Source organism: Ascaphus truei, chromosome 1 (genome assembly GCF_040206685.1).
Source record: "Ascaphus truei isolate aAscTru1 chromosome 1, aAscTru1.hap1, whole genome shotgun sequence".
NCBI classification, from domain to species: domain Eukaryota; kingdom Metazoa; phylum Chordata; class Amphibia; order Anura; family Ascaphidae; genus Ascaphus; species Ascaphus truei.
Window position 1 is genome coordinate 313,904,410 of NC_134483.1, and position 22,870 is coordinate 313,927,279.

General features: G+C 41.2%; 1 protein-coding gene across 3 annotated transcripts; it reads right to left on the bottom strand.

Annotated features, from left to right (window-relative positions):
- Positions 1-229: 229 nt before the first annotated feature.
- Positions 230-22,527, bottom strand: ABRAXAS1 (abraxas 1, BRCA1 A complex subunit). 3 transcript variants are annotated; one of them, XM_075605635.1, is made up of 9 exons: positions 21,953-22,527; positions 18,596-18,686; positions 10,568-10,604; positions 7,688-7,754; positions 4,293-4,486; positions 2,709-2,828; positions 1,923-2,007; positions 1,170-1,281; positions 230-855 (listed from the first exon to the last, which is right to left on the bottom strand). In XM_075605635.1, exons 1-9 carry the CDS (start codon positions 22,070-22,072, stop codon positions 431-433), a joined length of 1,251 nt encoding a protein of 416 aa, XP_075461750.1. In that variant the 5' UTR covers positions 22,073-22,527; the 3' UTR covers positions 230-430. The 3 variants fall into 3 exon arrangements, with proteins under 3 accessions (XP_075461750.1, XP_075461769.1, XP_075461760.1); XM_075605654.1 differs by having other exon boundaries at positions 18,596-18,682; positions 21,986-22,526; XM_075605645.1 differs by having other exon boundaries at positions 21,986-22,526.
- Between the last annotated feature and the right edge of the window lie 343 nt (positions 22,528-22,870).

Genomic DNA, 22,870 nt, shown 5'->3' on the forward strand with positions numbered 1-22,870 from the left:
GTGGAGTACAGCAGCGCACACAAACGGCTCCGTGATTTGTTCGAATAACGGCCGCTGCATCTGTAACATAATTCTCACTATTGTAATACCATGTCTGTTACCTTACGGAGCAGTAATGTTACATTTTTGCTTTGTAACTCCTGCTTCAATGTAGCCACTAAATGAAGGGCAAGTCATCTCTAGACTATTTAGGAACAACCAGAACTGAAATAATATAACATCTTGGAACTTGTCATTTTTAAATCTGTATTTTATTCTCCAAAAATACACATTTTGAACTTATTTATTTGTTTCACCTCACCAGATGTAACTTGCACTAAATGAAATAATTCTGCCACGTTCTTATCTCCATTAGACATACTGTAGGACAAGGAAATTCTGTAAGACTATGAAATGAATCAATGTGTTATGTCCAAGCTGGCAGATGCATTTAAAATGTTGGTGACTGTGGACGTGCACAGTTCATCTTTTCTGAACTATCATCATCGGTCTCAGTGCCACTTAGGAACAACAGTTTGTCTGTGTCACTGCTTTCGCCCTCTCCACTAGCGCGGTTTATCTTCTGAAGCTGCAGCAGCCGGGTCTTCTTCGGTGCTTTGGTTCCATCCTGAATAGCCATCACCTTCCGTTTTCTGCCCTGCCTTGTCCGGGATTCTGGAAAGTCGCTTTGTTTGATCATTAAGGTGAGTTCATCAACCAAACCGAGGTTATGGTCGATGTTGCAGCAGTGCGAGATCTGCCTACCGCTCATAGAAAGCCGGCACGCTTGTAGCAGAGCAGAATGAGGGAAGAATTTGCGGAAGGCCTGGCACAGGAGAACGTTTTCCTGTGTGTCATCATCTGGAACTTTCTTCTCTAAATGAGAGAACAATTAGAAAAAGTGCGACAATGAATACACGAAATGCGCAACGAATACATGCAGTTGCAAGTTTGTCTTTCCGTCCATGCCACAAGTCTACGTTTTAGCAGCAAACAATAAAGAGATGTTTTGAAGATTTTTTTTGGGGGGGGGGGGGGATGCTCTGTCTATTTCACATATTTTCAAACTTTTGAATATTTCCTGAGCCCTTCGGAATTTTCTATTCTTTTATGAGATATGTCAATTTATGTTTTGACTATCTGGCTTCATAAACCACTGCAAAATAACAAATACCATTCTCAGGAATTACCAGATGTCTGAATATGCTTTCTCTTTTCAGCTATTTCCTTCTTCAGTTTTTTTACTTCTTCTAGCAGTTGCTCCACTGATTGCTCACTTCCCACCACCTCACTGCAAGTCTTCTGCAAATGGATAAAAGGGAAGACCAAACATAATGAACTGTTGTCACTGCTCATAGAAACTTGTTTCTTTTTTACATACAAGCAGAAAAGCTGTAATTTGTTTCATAGTGTCTTGAAATATTCCTTTATCTTACATGTAATATTTTTATATTGTGTTGAGTTAGGCTGTATAGTCCTTGAATGTACACTTTTTATGTATGCTGTTATTTAAAACGCATTACACTGTCAGTCCCAATGTATCTTGCATTGTGGAAGTTGTGCTTTCAAACCACGATGTCATGAATGAAAATTCAAGTTCCTTAAAAGAAAAGAAAAGCCCAAACTGCTACCTGCAACCCGGACGCATACAGTATTACAAATCAAGCAATACAACGGGAAACATTTACTTTTACAGTACAAATATGCAAGAGAAAAAGCCTGAATCAAACCGGTTAAAATCACCAGTAGCCTCATCTGTATGTCATCCTTTAACCCAATTATTAAAATCCCATTGAAGACTTATAATAATAATAATTTCAGATACTTTCAATCTGGATTTGTGATTCAGAATAAAATATATCCTTCATTTAAGTTGTCAAAATTAAGTTGAAGGGTCTATTTTGCATTTCAAAACATTCGCAATACAATGGCCTGTGCTGTACCTTCAGTTCCTCTTGAAGAGTTGTATACATATCATTGATTTTATTAACTTCCTTCAACGTGTCATCTTTGTTAAAGAACTCCAACCTATTCGAACAAAATAATGATTATTTCAGACCTTTACATGATCACAATAATCTTTTTTTGCTGCAGAGAATATGATGGGTCTGAGCTGGTAAACCGGTTTCAAGTACATATGAAGAAGGGACTGGTTTGGAACAGCAAGTTTGCATAATGCAAAGACTCATCACATATGTTAAGGGGGCTGTCTGATCCTTGTTATCAAGGACAGAAAGTTTGTCTTGGGTATATAATTCACCACAAATTGATTGTCGCAAGGGAAGGCTGTAAGAATAATGTAATTTGCAAAACCAGGACTGAATGAGACTGTCTCTGATCAATCATCTCAGTATAAATGTTTTTATGATTATACATAAATTACTGCGCCAGGAAACTGGGGAAAATATTACATTGCTAGATTTTTTTTCTCACAGTGTTGAATTATGTCAACATTCTCAATTACGGAAAATGGCTTAGTTTGGGGTTTTGTAAAGTGTATTTTATAACTCACACACTTTGCAAAAGATACACACATCCCACTGGTTACAATGCCATGGCGTTAACACAATGGTGAACCACCCTGTATACTTGATAGGTTGTGATACATTTAATGGAATAACATGAATATTGTAGTACAGCAGCTTTTCAAGAATACAGAGTCACTTATTACCTCTGCCCAAGAGAGGTGGGATTGTCTTAAAATCACACGTCCTGCATCCTCCTCTTACCTATGCTTTCTCACCGCTTGGTTAAACCCAACAGAAACACATGATCCAGACACAGTTTTATATCCTTGCTGCTCTGACATGCCCAGGTTGGCGACTACCAGTGGCACTCTCTGGAAAAGACTGAAGGACACACACACACACACACACCTGATTAGGGTTGAATAAGACATCAGAACATTCATAGCTTGTTGCAGATTTGTGCAGATGAAAGTGTATAGATATTGTAGTGTGCGATACCTTTTATGGCTGCGGTCCCAGTGCGTTCTACAGCGCACGCCGAGGTGTGCGCTATGCACACAAGCCTATCCCAATCTATCCGGGTCAAGTACAAGCGTCGGCGCGCATTTAGCAGCCGCGCTGTACTGCAGGTTTTCTCACATACAAAAAAATTGTATGTGGAACTTGCGACGGAGGCGTGGCCACGCCCCCGCCAGCGGTTCAGCCAATGAGGGCGAACCAGCCGCGTGAGGTCATGGTCACGCCCCGCAAAACACCACGCCCCCTCCCGTCGCAATCTACCTCTCTCCCTGGAGATCGCGGTTAGCGCTGTCCACGTGCTGCCCCCCCCCGCGTGCCACAGTGATGACTGGGACCGCAACCTCATGGTCACATTTTCTAGCACCCCCTATGGCTACAAGGACTATGCAGGTTTTTCATGAGGCAAAAGAGTATAAAGATACTATCTATTTGCCCTCCAATCAGCCTAAACAGAAAGCATGGATGCATTTGTAGTGATGTAGCCAGATACTGGATACTGTTTACAAGTATGTTTGCTTTTCCAAGTTCATGGCACACTTTATTGCCAAATTCTCCACTATTTTGTTCCTATTTTTTTTTTTACAATATAAATAGATGTCAAAGTATTTGTGTAGTTTTCGCAAACACAAATAATTTTGCATTCCTTCGGTTTAAAGAAGCAATCCATGCAATATTCAGCATGTGTGTTTTCTAAAAAAAAATCAGTTCTATAGTATTAGAAGTATTATCTTTTTTTATGATTATTCAACTCAATGCCATTTTAATGAGTTTTAATGTACTGAGCATCCCTTGATTTCTATAGCAGGCTTCCCCACCAGTACAAAATCTTTGTAACACTTTCCGGTTTGTTATCATTTGTTGCCAATATTCCCAGCAGTTTGAGCTGCAAACTGTAAGAATAGATAATGTTACCGTAGTAATATAAGACTACATTGTAGCTACTGAATTACACTGACTGAAGGATTGATTTGAAACTGAAAGGCAGCCATTTAGTGAACCCCGAGAAGCAGGCTGATTGATCACGGGAGAACGAATAAACCGGCAGTTTAGGTAATTAGTTTTCAATAAACGTAATCAAAGGCTGCATATATTAAAATAACATTTTTTATTTTTTAAGATGCTTGAATTGCCTTTTTAAACACTAGCATTTCGGAATTGATGCCACATTGTTTCCTCAGTTAAATACAAGCCTCTCACAAATGCATTTGAACAGCTTAAAAAATATTGTTAAAAATGTTACTGTTCTCACACCTGCAACTTCAACATATGCTGCTAAGGGGACTGCACTTGTGTTTGGAAACTTAAGAGTAGCAGCAAGTTACTTGCCCGTCTTGTGGTTTATGTAAAGCGTACTCCATGCGATGTGTAGACTTAATCTCAGTTGTTGAATTTGACGTCAGTAACAAGAAGACAAGCCCTGGGTTTGAAAGGTACTCCTGCAGGCTCCTGTGGAGAAGCCGCTCTCTGAACGTCATGACCTGATCTGTGTTGTGTCTAAATTTGTACCAACCAATCACATTCTGTAACCAGATGGTATTAAAAACAGAAAGAAAAAGGTACATTAGAACTAAGGAAGACATTACACGTTTTCAGATTAAAAATAAAATAAAAAATCAAGTAAAAGTTTCAACTAAATCACCTGTGGGTACTTTAAACAACACTGTAAAGTAGAGACTATATAATACTTTTAATACTCTTCTTATAAAGCTTTTATTTGTAATAAATAACTGAAAGGTGATCTACAGTAAACAATGTATGGGCAACTACACCAATTCTGAGAGCTAAACAAACCAGCCTTTTGTATGGATATTAAGAGTGAATCTGGAGTGGTGTAAATACAAAGTGACGTGGATGTTTGTCCTTTTCTTTTTCTTTATATTGTGTTTATTACAGTGATTTAAGAAACACTGTAGAAAAAAGAAGTAAATATGAACCCATTTGCTGACGAAATGAGCTTCGACAAATTAGTTAATTATGCAATGTGCAGAACAACATTAACCATTTTGCAAAGCCTTTGAGAGAACAGATGTGAGCGCACATTAAGCTCCAGTATGTTTTACCTAAATATTTCAAATTATGTAGTTGCTTAATCAGTAGAGATGTGTAAAATTGACCATGGATTCTTTTTCGCGCATCCTTTAACAATTAGCAAAGGTCTTGACTGAGGGGTCGTACGTTTTGACAGACTCGGTATCATACATGTGTACTGCAGAACCTGTTTGCTCTTTATAAATAAATGATAATAGTAATGATGATACAGAAGTTTGAATGTATAATACAACTATACTCTTCCACCAAATACACATTTCTTTTATTGTTGATTTTCTGTGGCTAATACGAAAAGTGAACTTCTGTAAGCAGTTTGAGCTCTACTGAAGCCAAACACGGAGATACACCAATGGACACACCTGCTCTGTGAATGGACATTCCTTTTTAGTTAATAGTGTTAGTTACCAAAAACCTGCCCAAAAAAGCATATCTTGGTGAATCTGTCATATTGGCTAACATTGCAGCTTTCATTGATTTGGAAACGTGTTAACATTTTCATGTCATTATATGGTTCAAGTTCATGTTAAGGAATCAAAATTTCCAATGATGACCGTGACCTTGTGGTTTACACGTTTCAGCACAGTGTTCTCAGTGTATCGATCGTTCCACAATATTGCACAAACATCACATTCCCTTGCTGCAATCTCCCAGTGCAAAGTACTGAAATACCGCTGGTAAATTTGGGCATCCCGACAATATTAAATTTCAGGTGCCCAATGGTAAATTGTAAAAGTTTGAAGAATAACAAATCTGAACAGGCGCATTTATCAGTGTGTGATTGCAAAAGCAGCTGTATACTGTGCTTCACTGCAGCAAATAACATGTTTAGAGGACAGCAAGTAAATAGATTAATACTAATAAGTTAATACTGTAGATACATTTGTACCGTACCACACCTACAATAGGTTTATTCTACAATATGTGAAGAGGACATAAAAGGGAGAGAGTTCATTTAAAATACATTGCTTTTCCATAAAAATAAAAAAAACTAGTGAAAGTGCAGTCTTGAAAAAAATATTGTTGACTAGTATCCTTCATAACACAGATGTATGTATGTATGTCTTTATATAGCGCCATTAATGTACATAGCGCTTCACAGTAGTAATATGTGACACTCATATAAATAACAAATAATATAAATAACAGGTCATGGGAATAAGTGCTTCAGACATAAAAGTAACATTTAGGAAGAGGAGTCCCTGCTCCGAGGAGCTTACAATCTAATTGTTAAGTAGGAAGAACGTACAGAGGCAGTGGGAGGGCATTCTGTTAAGTGTGTCTGCAAGGGGCCAAGCTTTATGCATCATGTGTATAGTATTAGCCACGGTGCTACTCATATGCTTCTTTAAGCAGTTGTGTCTTAAGGTGGGTCTTAAAGGTGGATAGAGAGGGAGCTAGTCAGGTATTGAGGGGAAGGGCATTCCAGAGGTGCGGGCAGTCAGTGAGAAAGGTTTAAGGCGGGAGAGGGCTTTAGATACAAAGGGGGTAGAGAGAAGACATCCTTGTGAAGAAAGCAAGAGTCGGGATGGTTCATAGCGAGAAATTAGGGCTGAGATGTAAGGAGGGGCAGAAGAGTGTCAAGCTTTAAAAGTGAGGAGGAGAATTGAGTGCGAGATGTGGGATATGATTGGAAGCCAGGAGAATGATTTCAGCAGGGGAGAAGCTGAGACAGATTTAGGAAAGAGTAGAGTGATTCTGGCAGCAGCGTTTAGGATAGATTGTAGGGGAGACAGGTGAGGCAGGAAGGCCGGACAACAGTAATCAAGACCGGAGATAATGAGGGCAGAGTCAGAGTTTTAGCAATCGAGCAACACAGGAAAGGGCGTATCTTTGTTATATTGTGGAGAAAAAAGCGACAAGTTTTAGAAACGTTCTGAATGTGAGAGGAGAATGTGAGAGAGGAGTCAAGTGTGACCCCTAGGCATCGTGCTTGGGCTACTGAGTGAATGATCGTATTTCCAATAGTTATGTGGAAGGAGGTACTGTACAGAGCCCTGGGGTACCCCCACAGAGAGATCGATAGAGGAGGAGGAGGTGTTAGCAGAAGAGAAACTGAAAGTATGATGGGAGAGGTAAGAGGAGATCCAGGATAGAGCTTTGTTCCGAATACCAAGAGTATGGAGAATGTGAAGGAGAAGAGGGTGGTCCACGGTGTCAAATGCTGCAGAGAGGTCAAGTACTGTAATATGAGCAGAGTGTAATGACCTCTGTATTTGGCAGCATGGAGGTCGTCAGTTATTTTAGTGAGGGCTGTTTCCGTGGAGTGAGCAGTGCGGAAGCCAGATTGTAGAGGGTCTAGGAGAGAATAGGTGTTGAGAAAATGGAGCAAGCGAGAGAATACAAGACGTTCAAGGAGTTTAGAGGCAAAAGGCAGGAGGGAGACAGGTCGATAGTTAGAAAGACAGGTAGGGTCAAGCTTGCTGTTTTTGAGTAATGGTATAACTATTGCATGCTTGAAGGAGGATGGAAAGGTACCAGAGTAGAGGGAGGAGTTAAAAATGTGTGTGAGCGTAGGGATTATGTCTTTAAAAAAAATATTACATTTATACAATTTTCTAAATTTACTTATTCAGAAAATTCAGGTATCCATTGGATAGGCTAAAAAGTGTATCTGGCAGCAGTGAAATTCTCACTGACAGCTTACTACAAGAAATCACCAAGAATTCACTTACTTTTTTATGGCCTGTGAATAGCTTTTTCAATTCTGGTTTATTCAGGTCACCGAGTGCACTGTAAAAACTAGTGAAGACAGTCATTAGTGAAGTAAGGAGAGTAATTGCCTTCACTAAGAATTCAAAATTACAGACGTACAGTATTTTGATCTACAGATGTAGCCAGACTCCAGTGTCTCTGGCACCAGGAACGCCATAGTGGCTGCCCGGCCGGCCCCAGACGATTAACACTGCATAGGGTCCGATCTGCGGCGATCGCAGCTTGCGCGATCTGCGGAGCCACGGCTCTGGAGACAATGAGTCTGGCTACGTCAGTAGCTTGACATGTAACTGAACAAAGACCACTGAACGAAGGCCTAGATGTGCTAAGCGCTGTTAAATCAGGGTACATTATTATTATCGTTTATTTGTGAAGCGCCACCATAGTCCACAGCGCGGTACAATGAGGTACAGAGTTATGTATATTACAAAATGCAGTTACATACAGGTGAGGACGAACATACACAAACCGATACAAAGAGGTAATGACGGTCCTGCTCGCGAGAACTTACAGTCTAGAGGAAATGAGACTATGTGAAAACAAGGTAAAGTGGCTGCTCATTGTGGGATGAGTAGACCTCAGGTTGGAATATGGCCCAGCCAGACAGCTGACGATTCCATTAAAGTTGGGGGATGGGGGAGGGGGGTTACATAGGATGGAGATTGGTCCAGTCACACAGCTGGAGTTGGATGTTAGAGGTATGCCAGATAGGCTTCCTTGAAAAGGCGAGTTTTTAAATATCTGAGAGCTGGGGGAACATAACATGACGTTACCTTAAACAGGAATGGATGTTATGTTTCCCAAGTTAACGTCGTATCCACAAAGCTAACTATATGAAAAAACAACAGCATTACTATTTCATTAGAAAGGGGTTCATGAGATGTTGTTGAAGGATAACGTTTTGTTATCTTCCAGTAACGTTACTCCTAGGCAGACCCTGAAATAGGGCTTATTCTTGAGGTAGAAAGAGAACTAAATAACGCTACGCTATCTAAATAATTCCTAACTCTGGCTTTGCACCTATCCAGACACTTGAATAACACCAAGTTTAGCTACAATTTAAATATTGTAACATTAATTCCCCACGTTAATCCTAATAGAGTTTAGAAAACAGGGTATGATATAACGCTAATTTCTAAGTCATTATTACAAACGTCTGTTATAGTTAACACAATGCTCTTTATAATACAGCATTAACTATTAAGGTGACATTAACATAGATTAATGTCACATGAAGTAGCTTAACAGGGCTTAGTGGATCTAGGCCTAAATCTTTAGCGTCGTACCAAATTATTTCATTATGGTTTATAATGAGAAAGGCAAATTGGAAGACGGTTGTTGAAATAATACTGTTGAAATGGACATACTGTTGAAATGGACTGGGGGGGGGGGGTGTCTCTGGAGATGAGGTATTAGCAGTATTCAGATTCCATTTAGTCTGTTTTGTTATGTCTCATAATTATTTTTTCATGCTGTGTTCCTGAATTAATTTTTGTGGGAAAAAATGTATTTGTTGCGACTTTGAGTATCGCTAGCAGTAGACTCTCAAGGCCACTCCTCTGGCTCAACGCCCAGAACTACCAATTCTTCAGTTATACAGAATAATGAGATAAAATATATCTTATCATACCTTATTGTTGTACTGAGCTGGTTTAACCCAGTTTTTAATTATTTTAGTGACCTATAAGATGATATAGGTTTAGAATAGGGAGTAGTCATTATATGCTGCGTAATAACCTATGTTAGACAAAGGAAATTATAAGTGTATATAAAGCCTGCTTGGGACCTCCCCTGGCAGAGTCTCTGATTGATTTTTGTGTATGATCATACTCTAAGCTGCACGTCAATAAACTACTCATCTAAGAACCCATGTTTGCTCTTATCTATGTGAATTTGCAAACAACGACATGGTGATCGTGATTTGCTACCTTATTGCAAGACTGGTTTAGTTACTAATGTTTTGGTGTTCTTAAATAACACCTACTCAAAAGCAAAATTATTCTTTATTTCATCACTTTAAAAAAAAAAAAAAAAGATCCTTTTTAATGAGTTGGTGCATGAAATATAATTTCAGGCCATGGCAAATTTGTATTTTGTAGAATATTTAAGGTAAGGTACTTCTCATAGGTTAACAAACAATAGATGGCGCTCTAATACTAGAATTAAACAAGGTGAAATAGTATAATATACAAAAGTGCAATGTGATAATAAATAAAAATCAACAAGTGCAAGTAGGGGTACAAATAAAACACTCAAACCCTTAGATGGACTGTTTCAAGGTCCAGAAACAGTATGTACAGGAAATCAGGGGAGCAGTTGCACCTTGAAATAAAAACAAAATCTACATCTACACTCTTGAGTGTGACCCTGAGACTGAGAGAGAGAGAACGTTGAGCCCGTGACGTCATCTCCAACCGGCCGGAATTCCGGAAGTGACGTGACGGCTGTTCGAGACGCAGTCTGGGTGGCGTGCAGCAGCAGCAGTGAAAGGCGATGAGAAGTGATCTGAAGATTACATACTCCCTATGCTGTATATCCTTTTGGATCCTGTAAGCCTCCAATTCTTTTATTTGTGGATAAAGTGTTTGTTTTATCCCTGTGTTTTTGTCTCTACTTGAGATCTCAGATCCTCCTATGGTTTTACCATTCTGTCTGGCTGGTTATACGTGCTATAGCCTCCTTATCTAGTTTTCTAAGTTTTCTTAGAAACCACTTCACTGTGTTAACATTATTACACCATGTAGATTTTGTTTTTATTTCAAGGTGCAACTGCTCCCCTGATTTCCTGTACATACTTCTCATAGGTTGTTAAAGCTTCTAATATGCAAGTAGATACAAACCTGGAAAGTTGATAACAAGGTACATGTTCCTGGATATCTGAGGAAAAAAATATGCACAATAAGTATTAATATACTAAAAGCACAAGATGAATTATAGTGTACACAAGTTACAGTAGGTGTTAAAATTCAGTTTGGATTGACCACTGCTACAACATGCCAAAATATTGACATATCTATTTTAAGGGAACATTGCGAGTTTTCCTTAGTCATCATAAAAGTTTGGAAATGCAGTTACGAGTCTCTAACCGATAACCCAGCTCCCTTGTGTTCATCATAAAATGACAAATATTATTGCGCCATTGGATCCTGTGAAGGACATTCTACATTTCCAAAATGTCATCCTATGATTTGTATGGAATATTATATGATGTAAAATACATCTGTGATATAATGCATGATTAAATGATAATCCTTGTAATAAAAATGACGTGGAACATTAAGCATTTTAATTAATCTGGTACTTCAAAGGTTAACATTGGTTAGAAATTATGTTAAAAATACAACAATTGTTTTCATGACAGGTCAAGACCCTTCCTGTGTCTGTGCTGATCTACAAAGAGGGCTTAATTGGGGGGGCTATAACTGATGGCCCACTAAAAGTGAATTATGTACAGTTTAGAAGGCTGTGGACGATAGCTGGATCCTGGTCCTTCAGCCTCAAAGAAATCCTTACATTCTTGAAATATCACCTGTGCATCACAGAGAGAGAGGTGGCAAACAGGTCACCACTTAGCTTGAGGGCTATATTAAAAATAGGATATCATGGGATGACATCTATTCTGAAGAATAACATATATATATTTGTAATCGTTGTAAGAAGACAGATGCAATAAGTCCAAACATAAGGTTGAGGTGGCGGCAAGGGACAGATATCCATTTGCCGCTCAAATTTAGCAAGTTGGTCAAAACTAGTATTGTTGCATTCAGCAAACTCGCCTGAATCTATTGATATGACTCACGTGTGTCTAAGTATTCAGAAAATGAAGTTATGAGTGTGTTTCTATATTCAGTCAGACCCAGTGGATTAACTCCATGGCTGATTGATGACAGGGGTGGGTTTATGTGGTTCTCAATGAAGGGAAGTTAGAATTCAACAAGGTGAGTTTTGGGATCAGACCTGTGAGTTCTAATCTATCATACGTCAGTAACCTCCCCGGGAAAAAAATATGACATTTGGTAATGTACTGTACAGGTGGGTCCTCACTATGCAATGGTCCGTGATCCGTCAAACGCATTAACAGACGCCAGATAATGCATTCCTGTGAACGCATTATCCCACGTCGGAACGGATTATCTGACGCTCACCGCCATGAATTAACATTGCATCAGCAATCCGACGGTCCAGTATCCGACAGCGGTTTGTGGTACAAATTCCGGTGGACAACCGAGGCCCGTCTATATAGGGATTTCTGTTTGTTTTATCCATTTATTGTAACTATGTTCTTGTAGTAATTTTTTTTCTGTAATCTAAGCACAGTCTTTTTATATATTAAAGTCACTTTAATAAGTGATGCTTTGGGCTCTGATTGAACTGGTTGCACGCTTTATAGAGAGTAAAGTACATTTTTGGACACATTTTACAACAACAGATTTGTTTCTGTGTCAAGTGCATAATTTTTCCATTAATAAACAAGGACCTTAGACTCCGCAATTTACATATTTGATATTTCTTGGGTGGCAGAAACAGGAATTATTGCAATCGAGTAAGCTGTAAATATTGAGGCAAAAGGTGAATTGGCTAGAGTAGCCGTGTATATTAACCCTGATTGCATATATAAGTGATGTGCTCAGATGGTATATTGGGACTGAGTGGGGGAGATATTCTTCATTTGACTGACCTTTGCGGAAGGTGAAAATGTGGTCAGCTAGATAGCTGTGTATTAACCCTTGTCCCATATGCAGATCACATGCCCAAAAGGTGTGCCGTACGTGACAAGACCCAAAAAAGAGGCAAAGCTATGTCAAATGCAAATGAGGGGCGCCTACAAATTTCCCTTAAAAGTAGTTTTATATGCGTTTTTCTCTTTTGCATTAAATTATAAGGTCTCGGATTCAAATCTATTCAAATCGAAAAACCTTTGCAGATTTATGCCCAGAGTCACTAAAGTGTTAATATGTAGCACACCTTTGAATGGGAGTTAATGAATGCAAAATCTTACCCTTTAGTGAATTATGCCCTTAGATCAGCCTAAAGTCAATTCAAACAAGTAAGCAGAGCTGTACTTCTTTGTGCCATTCAATAAATATGGGTCTACATTTGGACAAATAAAAAGTAGAAGGGTAGCAACCAAGTTGGAGGATAAATCAGTCTGTGTGTGTACATACTGTGTACATACTGTATAAATACATACTTCTTATTTTCCATTGCAGAGCAACTGGTTATCTACGTGTGTACTCCGAGCATTAAAAGTAATCTGCTTTTTATGTAATAAAATGCCAAGATAATATGTATTGTGAGATTATTATTTTTTAATATGCTCTAGGATTTAATGATATTCTGGTCTGTCCCCGCCCCCCACATTCCCTTGTATTTAGTCATGACAACATCAGACTAACCCCCCCCCACCACTTCCTGGAATCACCACCCAATCACTCCCCTTTATTTGGTTATGATAACATCAGACTAAACCCCCTCATCTCCTATCATTCCCTCTTATCACACCCCTCTCCCAACACCCCCCCATCATCATTAACCCCATTTATTTATTCATGATGTCAGACTAAACCCCTCCATCACCCCACTTTACTTGGTCATGAATACATCAGACTAAATACCCCCCTCTCCTGTCACTTCCCCCTCATCTCCTCCCCTCCACTGTCACTCGGTTATGATGATGTCAAACTGAAGTAAATGTTTTTTTTTGTTTTATAATATTAGGAAAATAAGAGAATATTCACCCCAAAATAGTAATCCCAAATGCGACCCTGCCCCTTGTTAGAATCACATCTTCTCTCTACCTCATTGGTCTTCAGGATCTTATTGAGGTAACCAACCTGATGCTGGCACAACACCTCCTCTGCTCCATGCTACTCAATGACTAATACCTCCTCCTGGCAGGGTCCAACATTTATAGCTAACCAACACTGCACTATGAGCTCACATGACCTCACAATGCTGTGGTCAACTGCCTATCTAGTGCAAGCCTTGTGTTAATGGACAAGATTAGTTTGTATTTATTAATACAGTAAACTGAACTACATCAGTGTTTCAGAGACATACATTTATTCTGTATGTCATCTCATCCACCTTTCTAAGAATGCCACTATACTGTATCATTAACAGATAAGATTCTATACACATTTTTTCAAATTAGAACAATTGTAGCTTAGATTGATTTGACAATTGATTAATGAGACTAGAGGTGCAAAAATACTGTGAAGCGGGAGGATGTGCTAAGATTCCCGACAAAGCTCCGGCGACACGTGTTGAATCGTTTGCTTGCCCTGGCAGTCGAGAGGTTCCAGCCCAGCTTCTTCGGCCCGCACACCAGACATCACCAGAAGTGACATCAAAATACGGAAGAGGTGAGCGAGCAGGCAAGGACCGGCAAAGAGATACCTGGGACCTCCCTATGTTCCAATGCGCATTGTTGTTGTGAAGAATGTGAGTGCACATTTATATACTTTTTCCATTCTCTAATACACATTGTAGACATACTACACTACCTTGAGTCTCTTTTGATTTTGAGTTACATTGGAAGGAAGCGGCTGCATCTATTGGTCACCCACTAGTGAACTATATCTATGCTCCCATCAGAGAGAGATTGGATCTCTGATATGCCACATTTAAAGGGGAGTTTGATAGTGGAATACTTACCCTTATATTAGTTCAGAATTAGCACTTAACTGGCTTCACTATTATACACATTTTTTCATTTTATATATCGACACTGTGAAAATCCTGCGCTCCCCTTATCTTGAAGACATCGCTACCTCATATGGATAAAATAGAGAATAGCAGCGCACAGCCAAAAAAACAAACATCTTTATTTAATGATAAAACATCACCCAAAGGAGGTGTGAGACCCTCCTACGCATTTTGCACATCCTCCGTGCTTTATCAAGGAGCTCATAAAGCACTGAGGGCGTGCAAAATGCGTAGGAGGGTCTCACACCCTGTGGGTGATATTTTATCATTAAATAAAGATTTTTGTCATACTTTTTCAAACCTGGCTCTTTTTTGGCTGTGCGCTGCTGTTCTCTTTTTATTCATCTGAACTTGCTCACTTACAGCTGATCACGCCCACAAGAACAGGAATAGGCTCTACGAGTGGGTAAGGATACTTATTTCAAAGCAATCTACAGAAGAATAAAATGAACAAAGAGGTAATATGAGCAATTTTTGTCTATTGAAGACTATTATTACATGATGCACTCCCAATGAGGCAACAGCATTGAGAACAATCCTCATTTACTGTTTCCTTCAGGGAAGTCACCATCAATCAATGCAGGACATCTCACTTACCATACCTATTACCCACTCCATGCAAGAGCACATCTATTTTCTGATTAATTTATTCTTTATTATTGACTTACTTAGTCTTATTACTATTTTGAGCACCCATAAACCACTTTTGCGCTACCTCATATGGACCTTAGGTCAAAAAGGGTTGTTTGAGCTGCTTTTTAATTACAGGCACACCCCGCACTAACGTACGCAATGGGACCGGAGCATGTATGTAAAGCGAAAATGTACTTAAAGTGAAGCACTGCCTTTTCCCCACTTATCGATGCCTGTACTGTACTGCAATCGTCATATACGTGCATAACTGATGTAAATAACACATTTGTAACAATCTCTATAGTCTCCCCGCTTGCGCACAGCTTCGATACAGGAAGGGAGCTGGTACTGCTGTTCAGGACGTGCTGACAGGCGCATGCGCTAGCTGCCGTTTGCCTATTGAGCGATATGTACTTACTCGCGAGTGTACCTAAAGTGAGTGTCCTTAAACTGGGGTATGCCTGTATATCACACAGCATATTTTCATCACATTGGTGGTGATCTAAAAATCCTTTCATTTTGCTTCACAGTTACATTGATTTGTGTGTTTAATATATATCTGTTGATTTCACTTTTACATGCTTTTTGAGTATTACAAGCGTGTTCACTTTGCATTTAGCACTTAATATGAACTAGCACTTCAAATTCACTGAGTTCCATTAAATAGTGCTGTTACGGGAGACCAGACCATTTACACCTTTTAATCCGGATCATACATTGATGAAAACAAGATAATGAAATAAATTGTAGTTTATTCACTTAAAATAGGCACACACACAATGATACATAAAATACAGGCAAAAAACACACTTACATGGGAATGGGGTACAAAGCTAGACTCTCCTAGGTGCAGGGAACCCGTAAATATGGATTTTCCCTTGATAACAGTTGCAAAAAGCAGAACAGAAAATATTCCAGGCAGCTTTCTGCTGAAGCAGCCCTTTTCTTTCTTGCTGCAGACTGCAAAACCTTAGAATCCGGAGAGTGTTTGGAAACTTTAAAATCTTGAGAGAACTGACTATCTGAGGCGTGCACAGGATTATAATACCTCTCGCTTTCATTCACAGAATTCTATCTCCCTATCAGGAGCGTGAGAATATTGTGAGTAACCAATCTGTGACAAACCAGTATCAAAAACAGGGTTACCTACAAATGTGAATGAACCCAGGGGCAGGTGCAATGTGGCACCTCTGCCTCTAGTTCCCTCCATGCCCCCCGCGGTGATAGGCTCTGGCCAGTCTGGGGAAGAGAAAATGGAAATGCAAAGAGCGTTCCTTGGTCTTCAGGATGTGGGTGCTTCACCTAGCCATCCTGCCCAACTGCTCTTCACACCTCTGGCAGCATCTGGGCCTTTCAAGCCCCGACCTCTGAGCAGACAGAGTGGCACCAACTTGGTGGCCACCTGGCTCACATACCCCCGGTTCTTAAAGTCCCAGCTTATTACAATGCACAAGCATATGTTTAAAATACACAGTTTAATAAAATATACACGTTAAAAATATCCTAAGTCTGTGGGTTATGGGAAATAGAATAAGAAGCTGCACGTTATTTCTTACTAGCCATATTCCCCACACTCTATACAATAAACTTAGGACTGGACTTTTAAAAGTCCCCTCACAACCTTGTAGATGATTGGAGTACCCCCAGACTCCTATACCGGTTCTGGGTGACCTGGGCATTTATTAGGTATCCCCATTAACCTAGGGACCCCTTCACTGATTCAGGGACAACTCATATCCCTATGCCCAGTTTACCTTTCTGGGCTGTGCTAAAGCATGGTTAAAGCCCCTTAGAACTCCTTTACAGGTTCTGGGTGACCTGGGCATTCACTGGGCATCCCAATTAACCTAGGGACCCCTTGACTGTTTCAGGGACACCTCACATCCCTATGCCCCAATTACCATTCTGAGCTGTGATGAAGCAGGGTCCCCTAGTGGGGAGTCGCATAATTACAGGCAATGCATATACAACAGTTACACCCAAGAGTTGACACTGTAGGACCCCAAAACATGGATCAGAGGTAACCAAACGGGCTTAACCTTTATTAGTGAGCCTGGTTACCTCTTCACTGTCACAAGCGCCCAGTTACAACCCTTCTAGTTTGCACTGCTATGAGATGGCAAGTAAAGTGGATGGCACTGATCTAAGTGACTTCCCGACATGGATTAGGTTTAATGCTTGTGCACTCAGGGAAGAATTTAATCAAGGTAGTGATCTACTCTCTTGCCGGCACTAAGAAGGTACCTGCTTACTTAAACACAATGCTGCTGTACATGTTGGATTGAATATACCCACAGACAGCACTCACTTTCATCACTGAATGAATGCCTCGTGATGGAGGGGCCACCTCTATGAGCTGCATCGCTTCCAGAGCATATGAACACCCACATCGCCCATACAGGAGTGGTATGCAGACTGAGTTGCTGCCAGTACCAGCTAACAAAGCAGGTGGCATGTAAGGTGACCTACTGGTGCTGACACCATGCTGCAAGATGGGCGTTAACCAGTGAGCTGGTCTTTGATCCCATGACATATCGGCTGCTGCTGTGGGTGCCCCCAGAGTATGAGCCGGGCGAGGCAAAAAACCAAGGAGATGGACTGTCCCAACTATACAACCATTGGTACGGCAATACCCAGAGCAATGTGCAAACCGGGTAATTAGCGATACCAAGGAACGCGGAAACTGACGGCAGGACAAAGGTGAATTCGGGACTCTGAAAGTTCTAAATATATGAGTGGTACTTGGAACAGTACTGGACTTTTGTTTCTGTGGCTCCTTCCATAGAACTCAGTACTTAGGATTCACTGCCAACAGTTTGTCATTTTGTTTCAAACAACATTTAATATTGTTGAAAGTTATCTTTGTTCAACAATTAGCACCAGCCTTCTAGATAGGACTGTATTCATACAGTGATACGATGTATATTTATGTCGTTTTTACTCTGCATGTAGGGTTGGGGGATCACGCAGACGTCACTGGGAATGTGTTTGTTTACAAGGGGTTGCTTGTCAACCAGGTCTGAGTGCCATAGCCCGAGAGTTACGCATTTTTTTTCTGTGTTTCGCTTCCGGGTTTTTTTTTACTGTATTTAAGTTCACATGGTCCCCATGACTGTAGACCGTCCTATGAAGGTCCCATAGAGGACTGAAAGGTTGGATGTTGTGTTATGGACAAAACATCTTTTTGATCCCGATTACTGCTATCTTTTTCATTAAATTAGACTTTGCGTGAAGTATCTCTCTCTCCCCCCCTATCTCGGTCTCCATATACAGTTCTTGATTTGTGAGGCAGATGCGAATACTTTGGACTTGTAGCAACATACAGCAAACGTAATTGCAAGCGAAAGGAAAATTCACCTCTTTTAAACATGACCCAAAAGCGTAGTCTCTATGAAACGGATGCTAATGTTTAGGCAGGGAGTCCAATTCCAAAGTGGTACTGAAACTTCAAATAATGTCATTTTACAGATGCCATGATAACGTTTAAAAAGACAAAGCACACCCTAGTGGTTTGACAAGAAACATACCTATTGTATAAACCACTTCCACATCATCCATCTGGGAGTCCGTGATGCTATTCTTGGCCTCCCCCTTCACGTCTCCAAGAAGAAATCCTTCCTTTGCGCCCAAAGAAAATAAGTATCAAAGTCATTTTATACACATGATTTAACCATTACTGCAATGTATTCAACAATGCTATTGCACACCATTACCTCTTTAAATCTAGGTGGATTTTTTTTTTGTATTACCGGTATATACTTTACAGCTGTATTTGTAGAGGAGAAGGGGCAAAAAAAAAAAATAGGAAAATGTACTACTGGAGGTTAAACCAAGTCACCAAGGATTTGTGAACATAATTTTCTTATACAAATGACTCCTGTTGCATACTGTATGTATCACTTTTATTTTGACAAAAGCATTATACACGCACTGTTCATAATTCCATGAATCCATTCTATTTACACATACTGTAAGTATGACTTCAAAATGTAGATATGTAGGAAGAATGTCCACAATCCCTTGTGTTCTAGAACTGGCTGAAGGTTCTGAGCTTTAACCAATGTGAGTTGGAGAAACTCAGCTCTGAACACTCAATGCTCAGATTCAGCTCTGAACACTCAATGCTCAGACTCAGCTGAGACAAGTGAAGCTACAATAAACTCAAAAAGAACGCAAAGTACAACTCGATAAATGTAATACATATGATGAAGGGCCTTTGTATAAATTATTTAATTATTCACTCATCCTCACTAACCCACTTGTGGCTCCAGCTCTCTCCACGAACTAAAGTAAGTGTGTGTCAAATTTTTTTTGCCTTCACACTACAGTAGGTCCACTGTTAAATACCCTATGAATATTCAATGAGTATGTCCCAAGTATTCTTCCCTCTCCTTAAACAAAAAAAGTGGATTGGCAATATATTTATGATACAAGTCATAACCTAGGCCAGTGTTTATCAAGCAGAGATCTGCGCACGTCGCTGAAGGGTTCTGTGCAATTTTCCGATCATATGAAAGTTTGAGAAAACACAGAGGAATTTACAATGCATTTAATGTCAGACGCGCTATTAAGAGAGGGTTGGGGTTCCTTACAATGCATCTGATCTCAGACGCGCTATTAGAGAGGGTTGGGGTTCCCTACAAATAATCTTATCTCAGACGCGCTATTATAGAGGGTTGGTGTTCCTTACAAAATATCTGATCTCAGACGCGCTATTACAGAGGGTTGGGGTTCCTTACAATGCATCTGATCTCAGACGCGCTATTAGAGAGGGTTGGGGTTCCTTACAATGCATCTGATCTCAGATGCGCTATTAGAGAGGGTTGGGGTTCCACAGAATTCACAATATAAATTATAGGGCTCCTTAACCAAAAAAAAGGTTGAAAATCACTGACCTAGACTTTAGGAGTAGTTTAGTGAGTAAAGGCACAAACTGAAAACAATGACATTCAGTTTGAAGCAGAGTAGCAGAGCTCCAATCCCAGTGGCCTCTCCTTGTGACCTTGGGCCAGTCACATTATATCACTGTGACTCAGGCAACAACATTAGATAGTAAGTGCATGCAAAAAGTGTTTAACTACAGCTCTGTGTACCCTGTTGACGCTATATAAGAATGCCCTTTTAAAAAAAAAAAAATATTATTAACCTTTCTTTATATTTGATGATGACATAACATTTCCTGTGCCTCAGTATTCTGATATTAACTTAGAACAAGAGGTCACTGATTATAACTCAGACCTTCCAGGTTTTGGCAGTCAAGCATTGAAATTGGTTGGCAAAGTTGTGCTAAGCACTCAAGGAGGTAAATTAAATATGAGGTGTCAAATTAGCTAAATATTCACCCTTGTGTTCCTGTTTATAAAAACTGTAATTGCAGGCTCAGCTCTAAAAGACCATGCACCTCCTTTTGGTTTGCTTTGTCCCTTTCTACTTACCCCTGTCCTATCTATTCCCCCTTCACATTCCTCTCATGTTGCCTTTTCATCTCCTTTCTCCCCTGCCTCATGTGCATGCTTTTCCTCCCTGCCTCATGTCTCAGTAACACACATAAGCAGCATGCTGTCCCTGGTGAGTGAAGTTGGCCCCCTGCGCTTCCTCCTCACATCATGCACACAGATACGTTGGGGGCTGGGGGAGCTGCATGACAGGGGAGTCACAATGCAGTGATATGGTCACTGAGCTCTGCTGTGTGTCCCCCTATGACTTGTGCTGTCATTGTGCGTCTCCCAGCTTGTGCTGTGAATATGTGTCCCCCGGCGTGTGCTGTGAATGTGTCACCTCTGTTTGTGCTGTCATTGTGTGTTCCTGCTTGTGCTGTCATTGTGTGTTCCTGCTTGTGCTGTCATTGGTGGTGTGTCCCTGCTTGTGCTGTCATTGGTGGTGTGTGTCCCCTGCTTGTGCTGTCATGGTGTGTGTCCCTGCTTGTGCTGTCATGGTGTGTGTCCCTGCTTGTGCTGTCATGGTGTGTGTCCCTGGCTTGTGCTGTCATGGTGTGTGTCCCCTGCTTGTGCTGTCATGGTGTGTGTCCCCTGCTTGTGCTGTCATGGTGTGTGTGTCCCCTTGCTTGTGCTGTCATGGTGTGTGTCCCCCTGCTTGTGCTGTCATGGTGTGTGTCCCCCTGCTTGTGCTGTCATGGTGTGTGTCCCCTGCTTGTGCTGTCATGGTGTGTGTCCCCCTGCTTGTGCTGTCATGGTGTGTGTCCCCTGCTTGTGCTGTCATGGTGTGTGTCCCCCTGCTTGTGCTGTCATGGTGTGTGTGTGTCCTGCTTGTGCTGTCATGGTGTGTGTGTCCCTGCTTGTGCTGTCATGGTGTGTGTGTCCCTGCTTGTGCTGTCATGGTGTGTGTGTCCCCTGCTTGTGCTGTCATGGTGTGTGTCCCCCTGCTTGTGCTGTCATGGTGTGTGTGTGTGTCCTGCTTGTGCTGTCATGGTGTGTGTCCCCCTGCTTGTGCTGTCATGGTGTGTGTCCCCCTGCTTGTGCTGTCATGGTGTGTGTGTCCCCCTGCTTGTGCTGTCATGGTGTGTCCCCCCCTGCTTGTGCTGTCATGGTGTGTCCCCCCCTGCTTGTGCTGTCATGGTGTGTCCCCCCCTGCTTGTGCTGTCATGGTGTGTGTCCCCCTGCTTGTGCTGTCATGGTGTGTGTGTCCCTGCTTGTGCTGTCATGGTGTGTGTCCCCCTGCTTGTGCTGTCATGGTGTGTGTGTGTCCCTGTTTGTGCTGTCATGTTGTGTGTGTGTCCCTGCTTGTGCTGTCATGGTGTGTGTGTCCCTGCTTGTGCTGTTACTCACAGTGTGTGTGTCCCTGCTTGTGCTGTTACTCACAGTGTGTGTGTCCCTGCTTGTGCTGTTACTCACAGTGTGTGTGTCCCTGCTTGTGCTGTTACTCACAGTGTGTGTGTCCCTGCTTGTGCTGTTACTCACAGTGTCTGATCCGGAGTTCAGATGCTGGAAAGTGAGGGCGCCAAAAACAAACCCAGAGATGAGTGCAGTGGTGCTTTCTCCCTCCATGCTGCACAACTACACACACAACCGCACAAACACAACACGTACACAGTGCAAAGGGACTGCCAGGTCCACTGAACACTACACACTGTGCTCTTCACGGGGCTGCAGGGAGACAGGCAACTATAAAAAGACACACAGGGGAGTGGCAGACATAACACACCAGCCACTAATGCACAACACAATTACAACACTCTCTTGCCGCGGCTGAAAGAAAACGAATCAACTACACAAACCACACACTAGGCAGCCATTGCAACACATAAATAAGTACAATTAAAACCCACAGCTCTGGTCTTCTTGGACTACAAGAAAACACAATAACTATATTAACACACACACACAACGCAGAGGGGAAACAAACACTGCAAGCCAGGCGGCATACAGGAAGCGGTGAGATCTACACACACAGCAGGGCAGGAGCTGGGAACACTAATGGCAGCAGCAGCAGCAGAGACAGAGAGGGGGAGGGAGGAGCTGCATGAGAAGACACACAGGGACCTCTGCTGGACAAATAACACACTAATGTTCTGCCAGGGGTGCCCAGTACCATTCCTCCCTGACAATTTGGCGCTGTGTAATTGTGTTTCACTTAAAGCATTTTAAGTGGGAAAAATGATCTCAAAATAGTCTAAAAGAAGTACTTCAGGTTGTAGGATTTCTTACATTCATGCAGTCCCATAAAACCTATCATACAGTGTGCAATCAGACCGTGGAACTACAGACGCCACCAATATTTTGTGGGTACAAATTTAGTGGTAAACAGTGTTGTTCCTCTAGTCGTGCTGGATGGAGATACTTCCA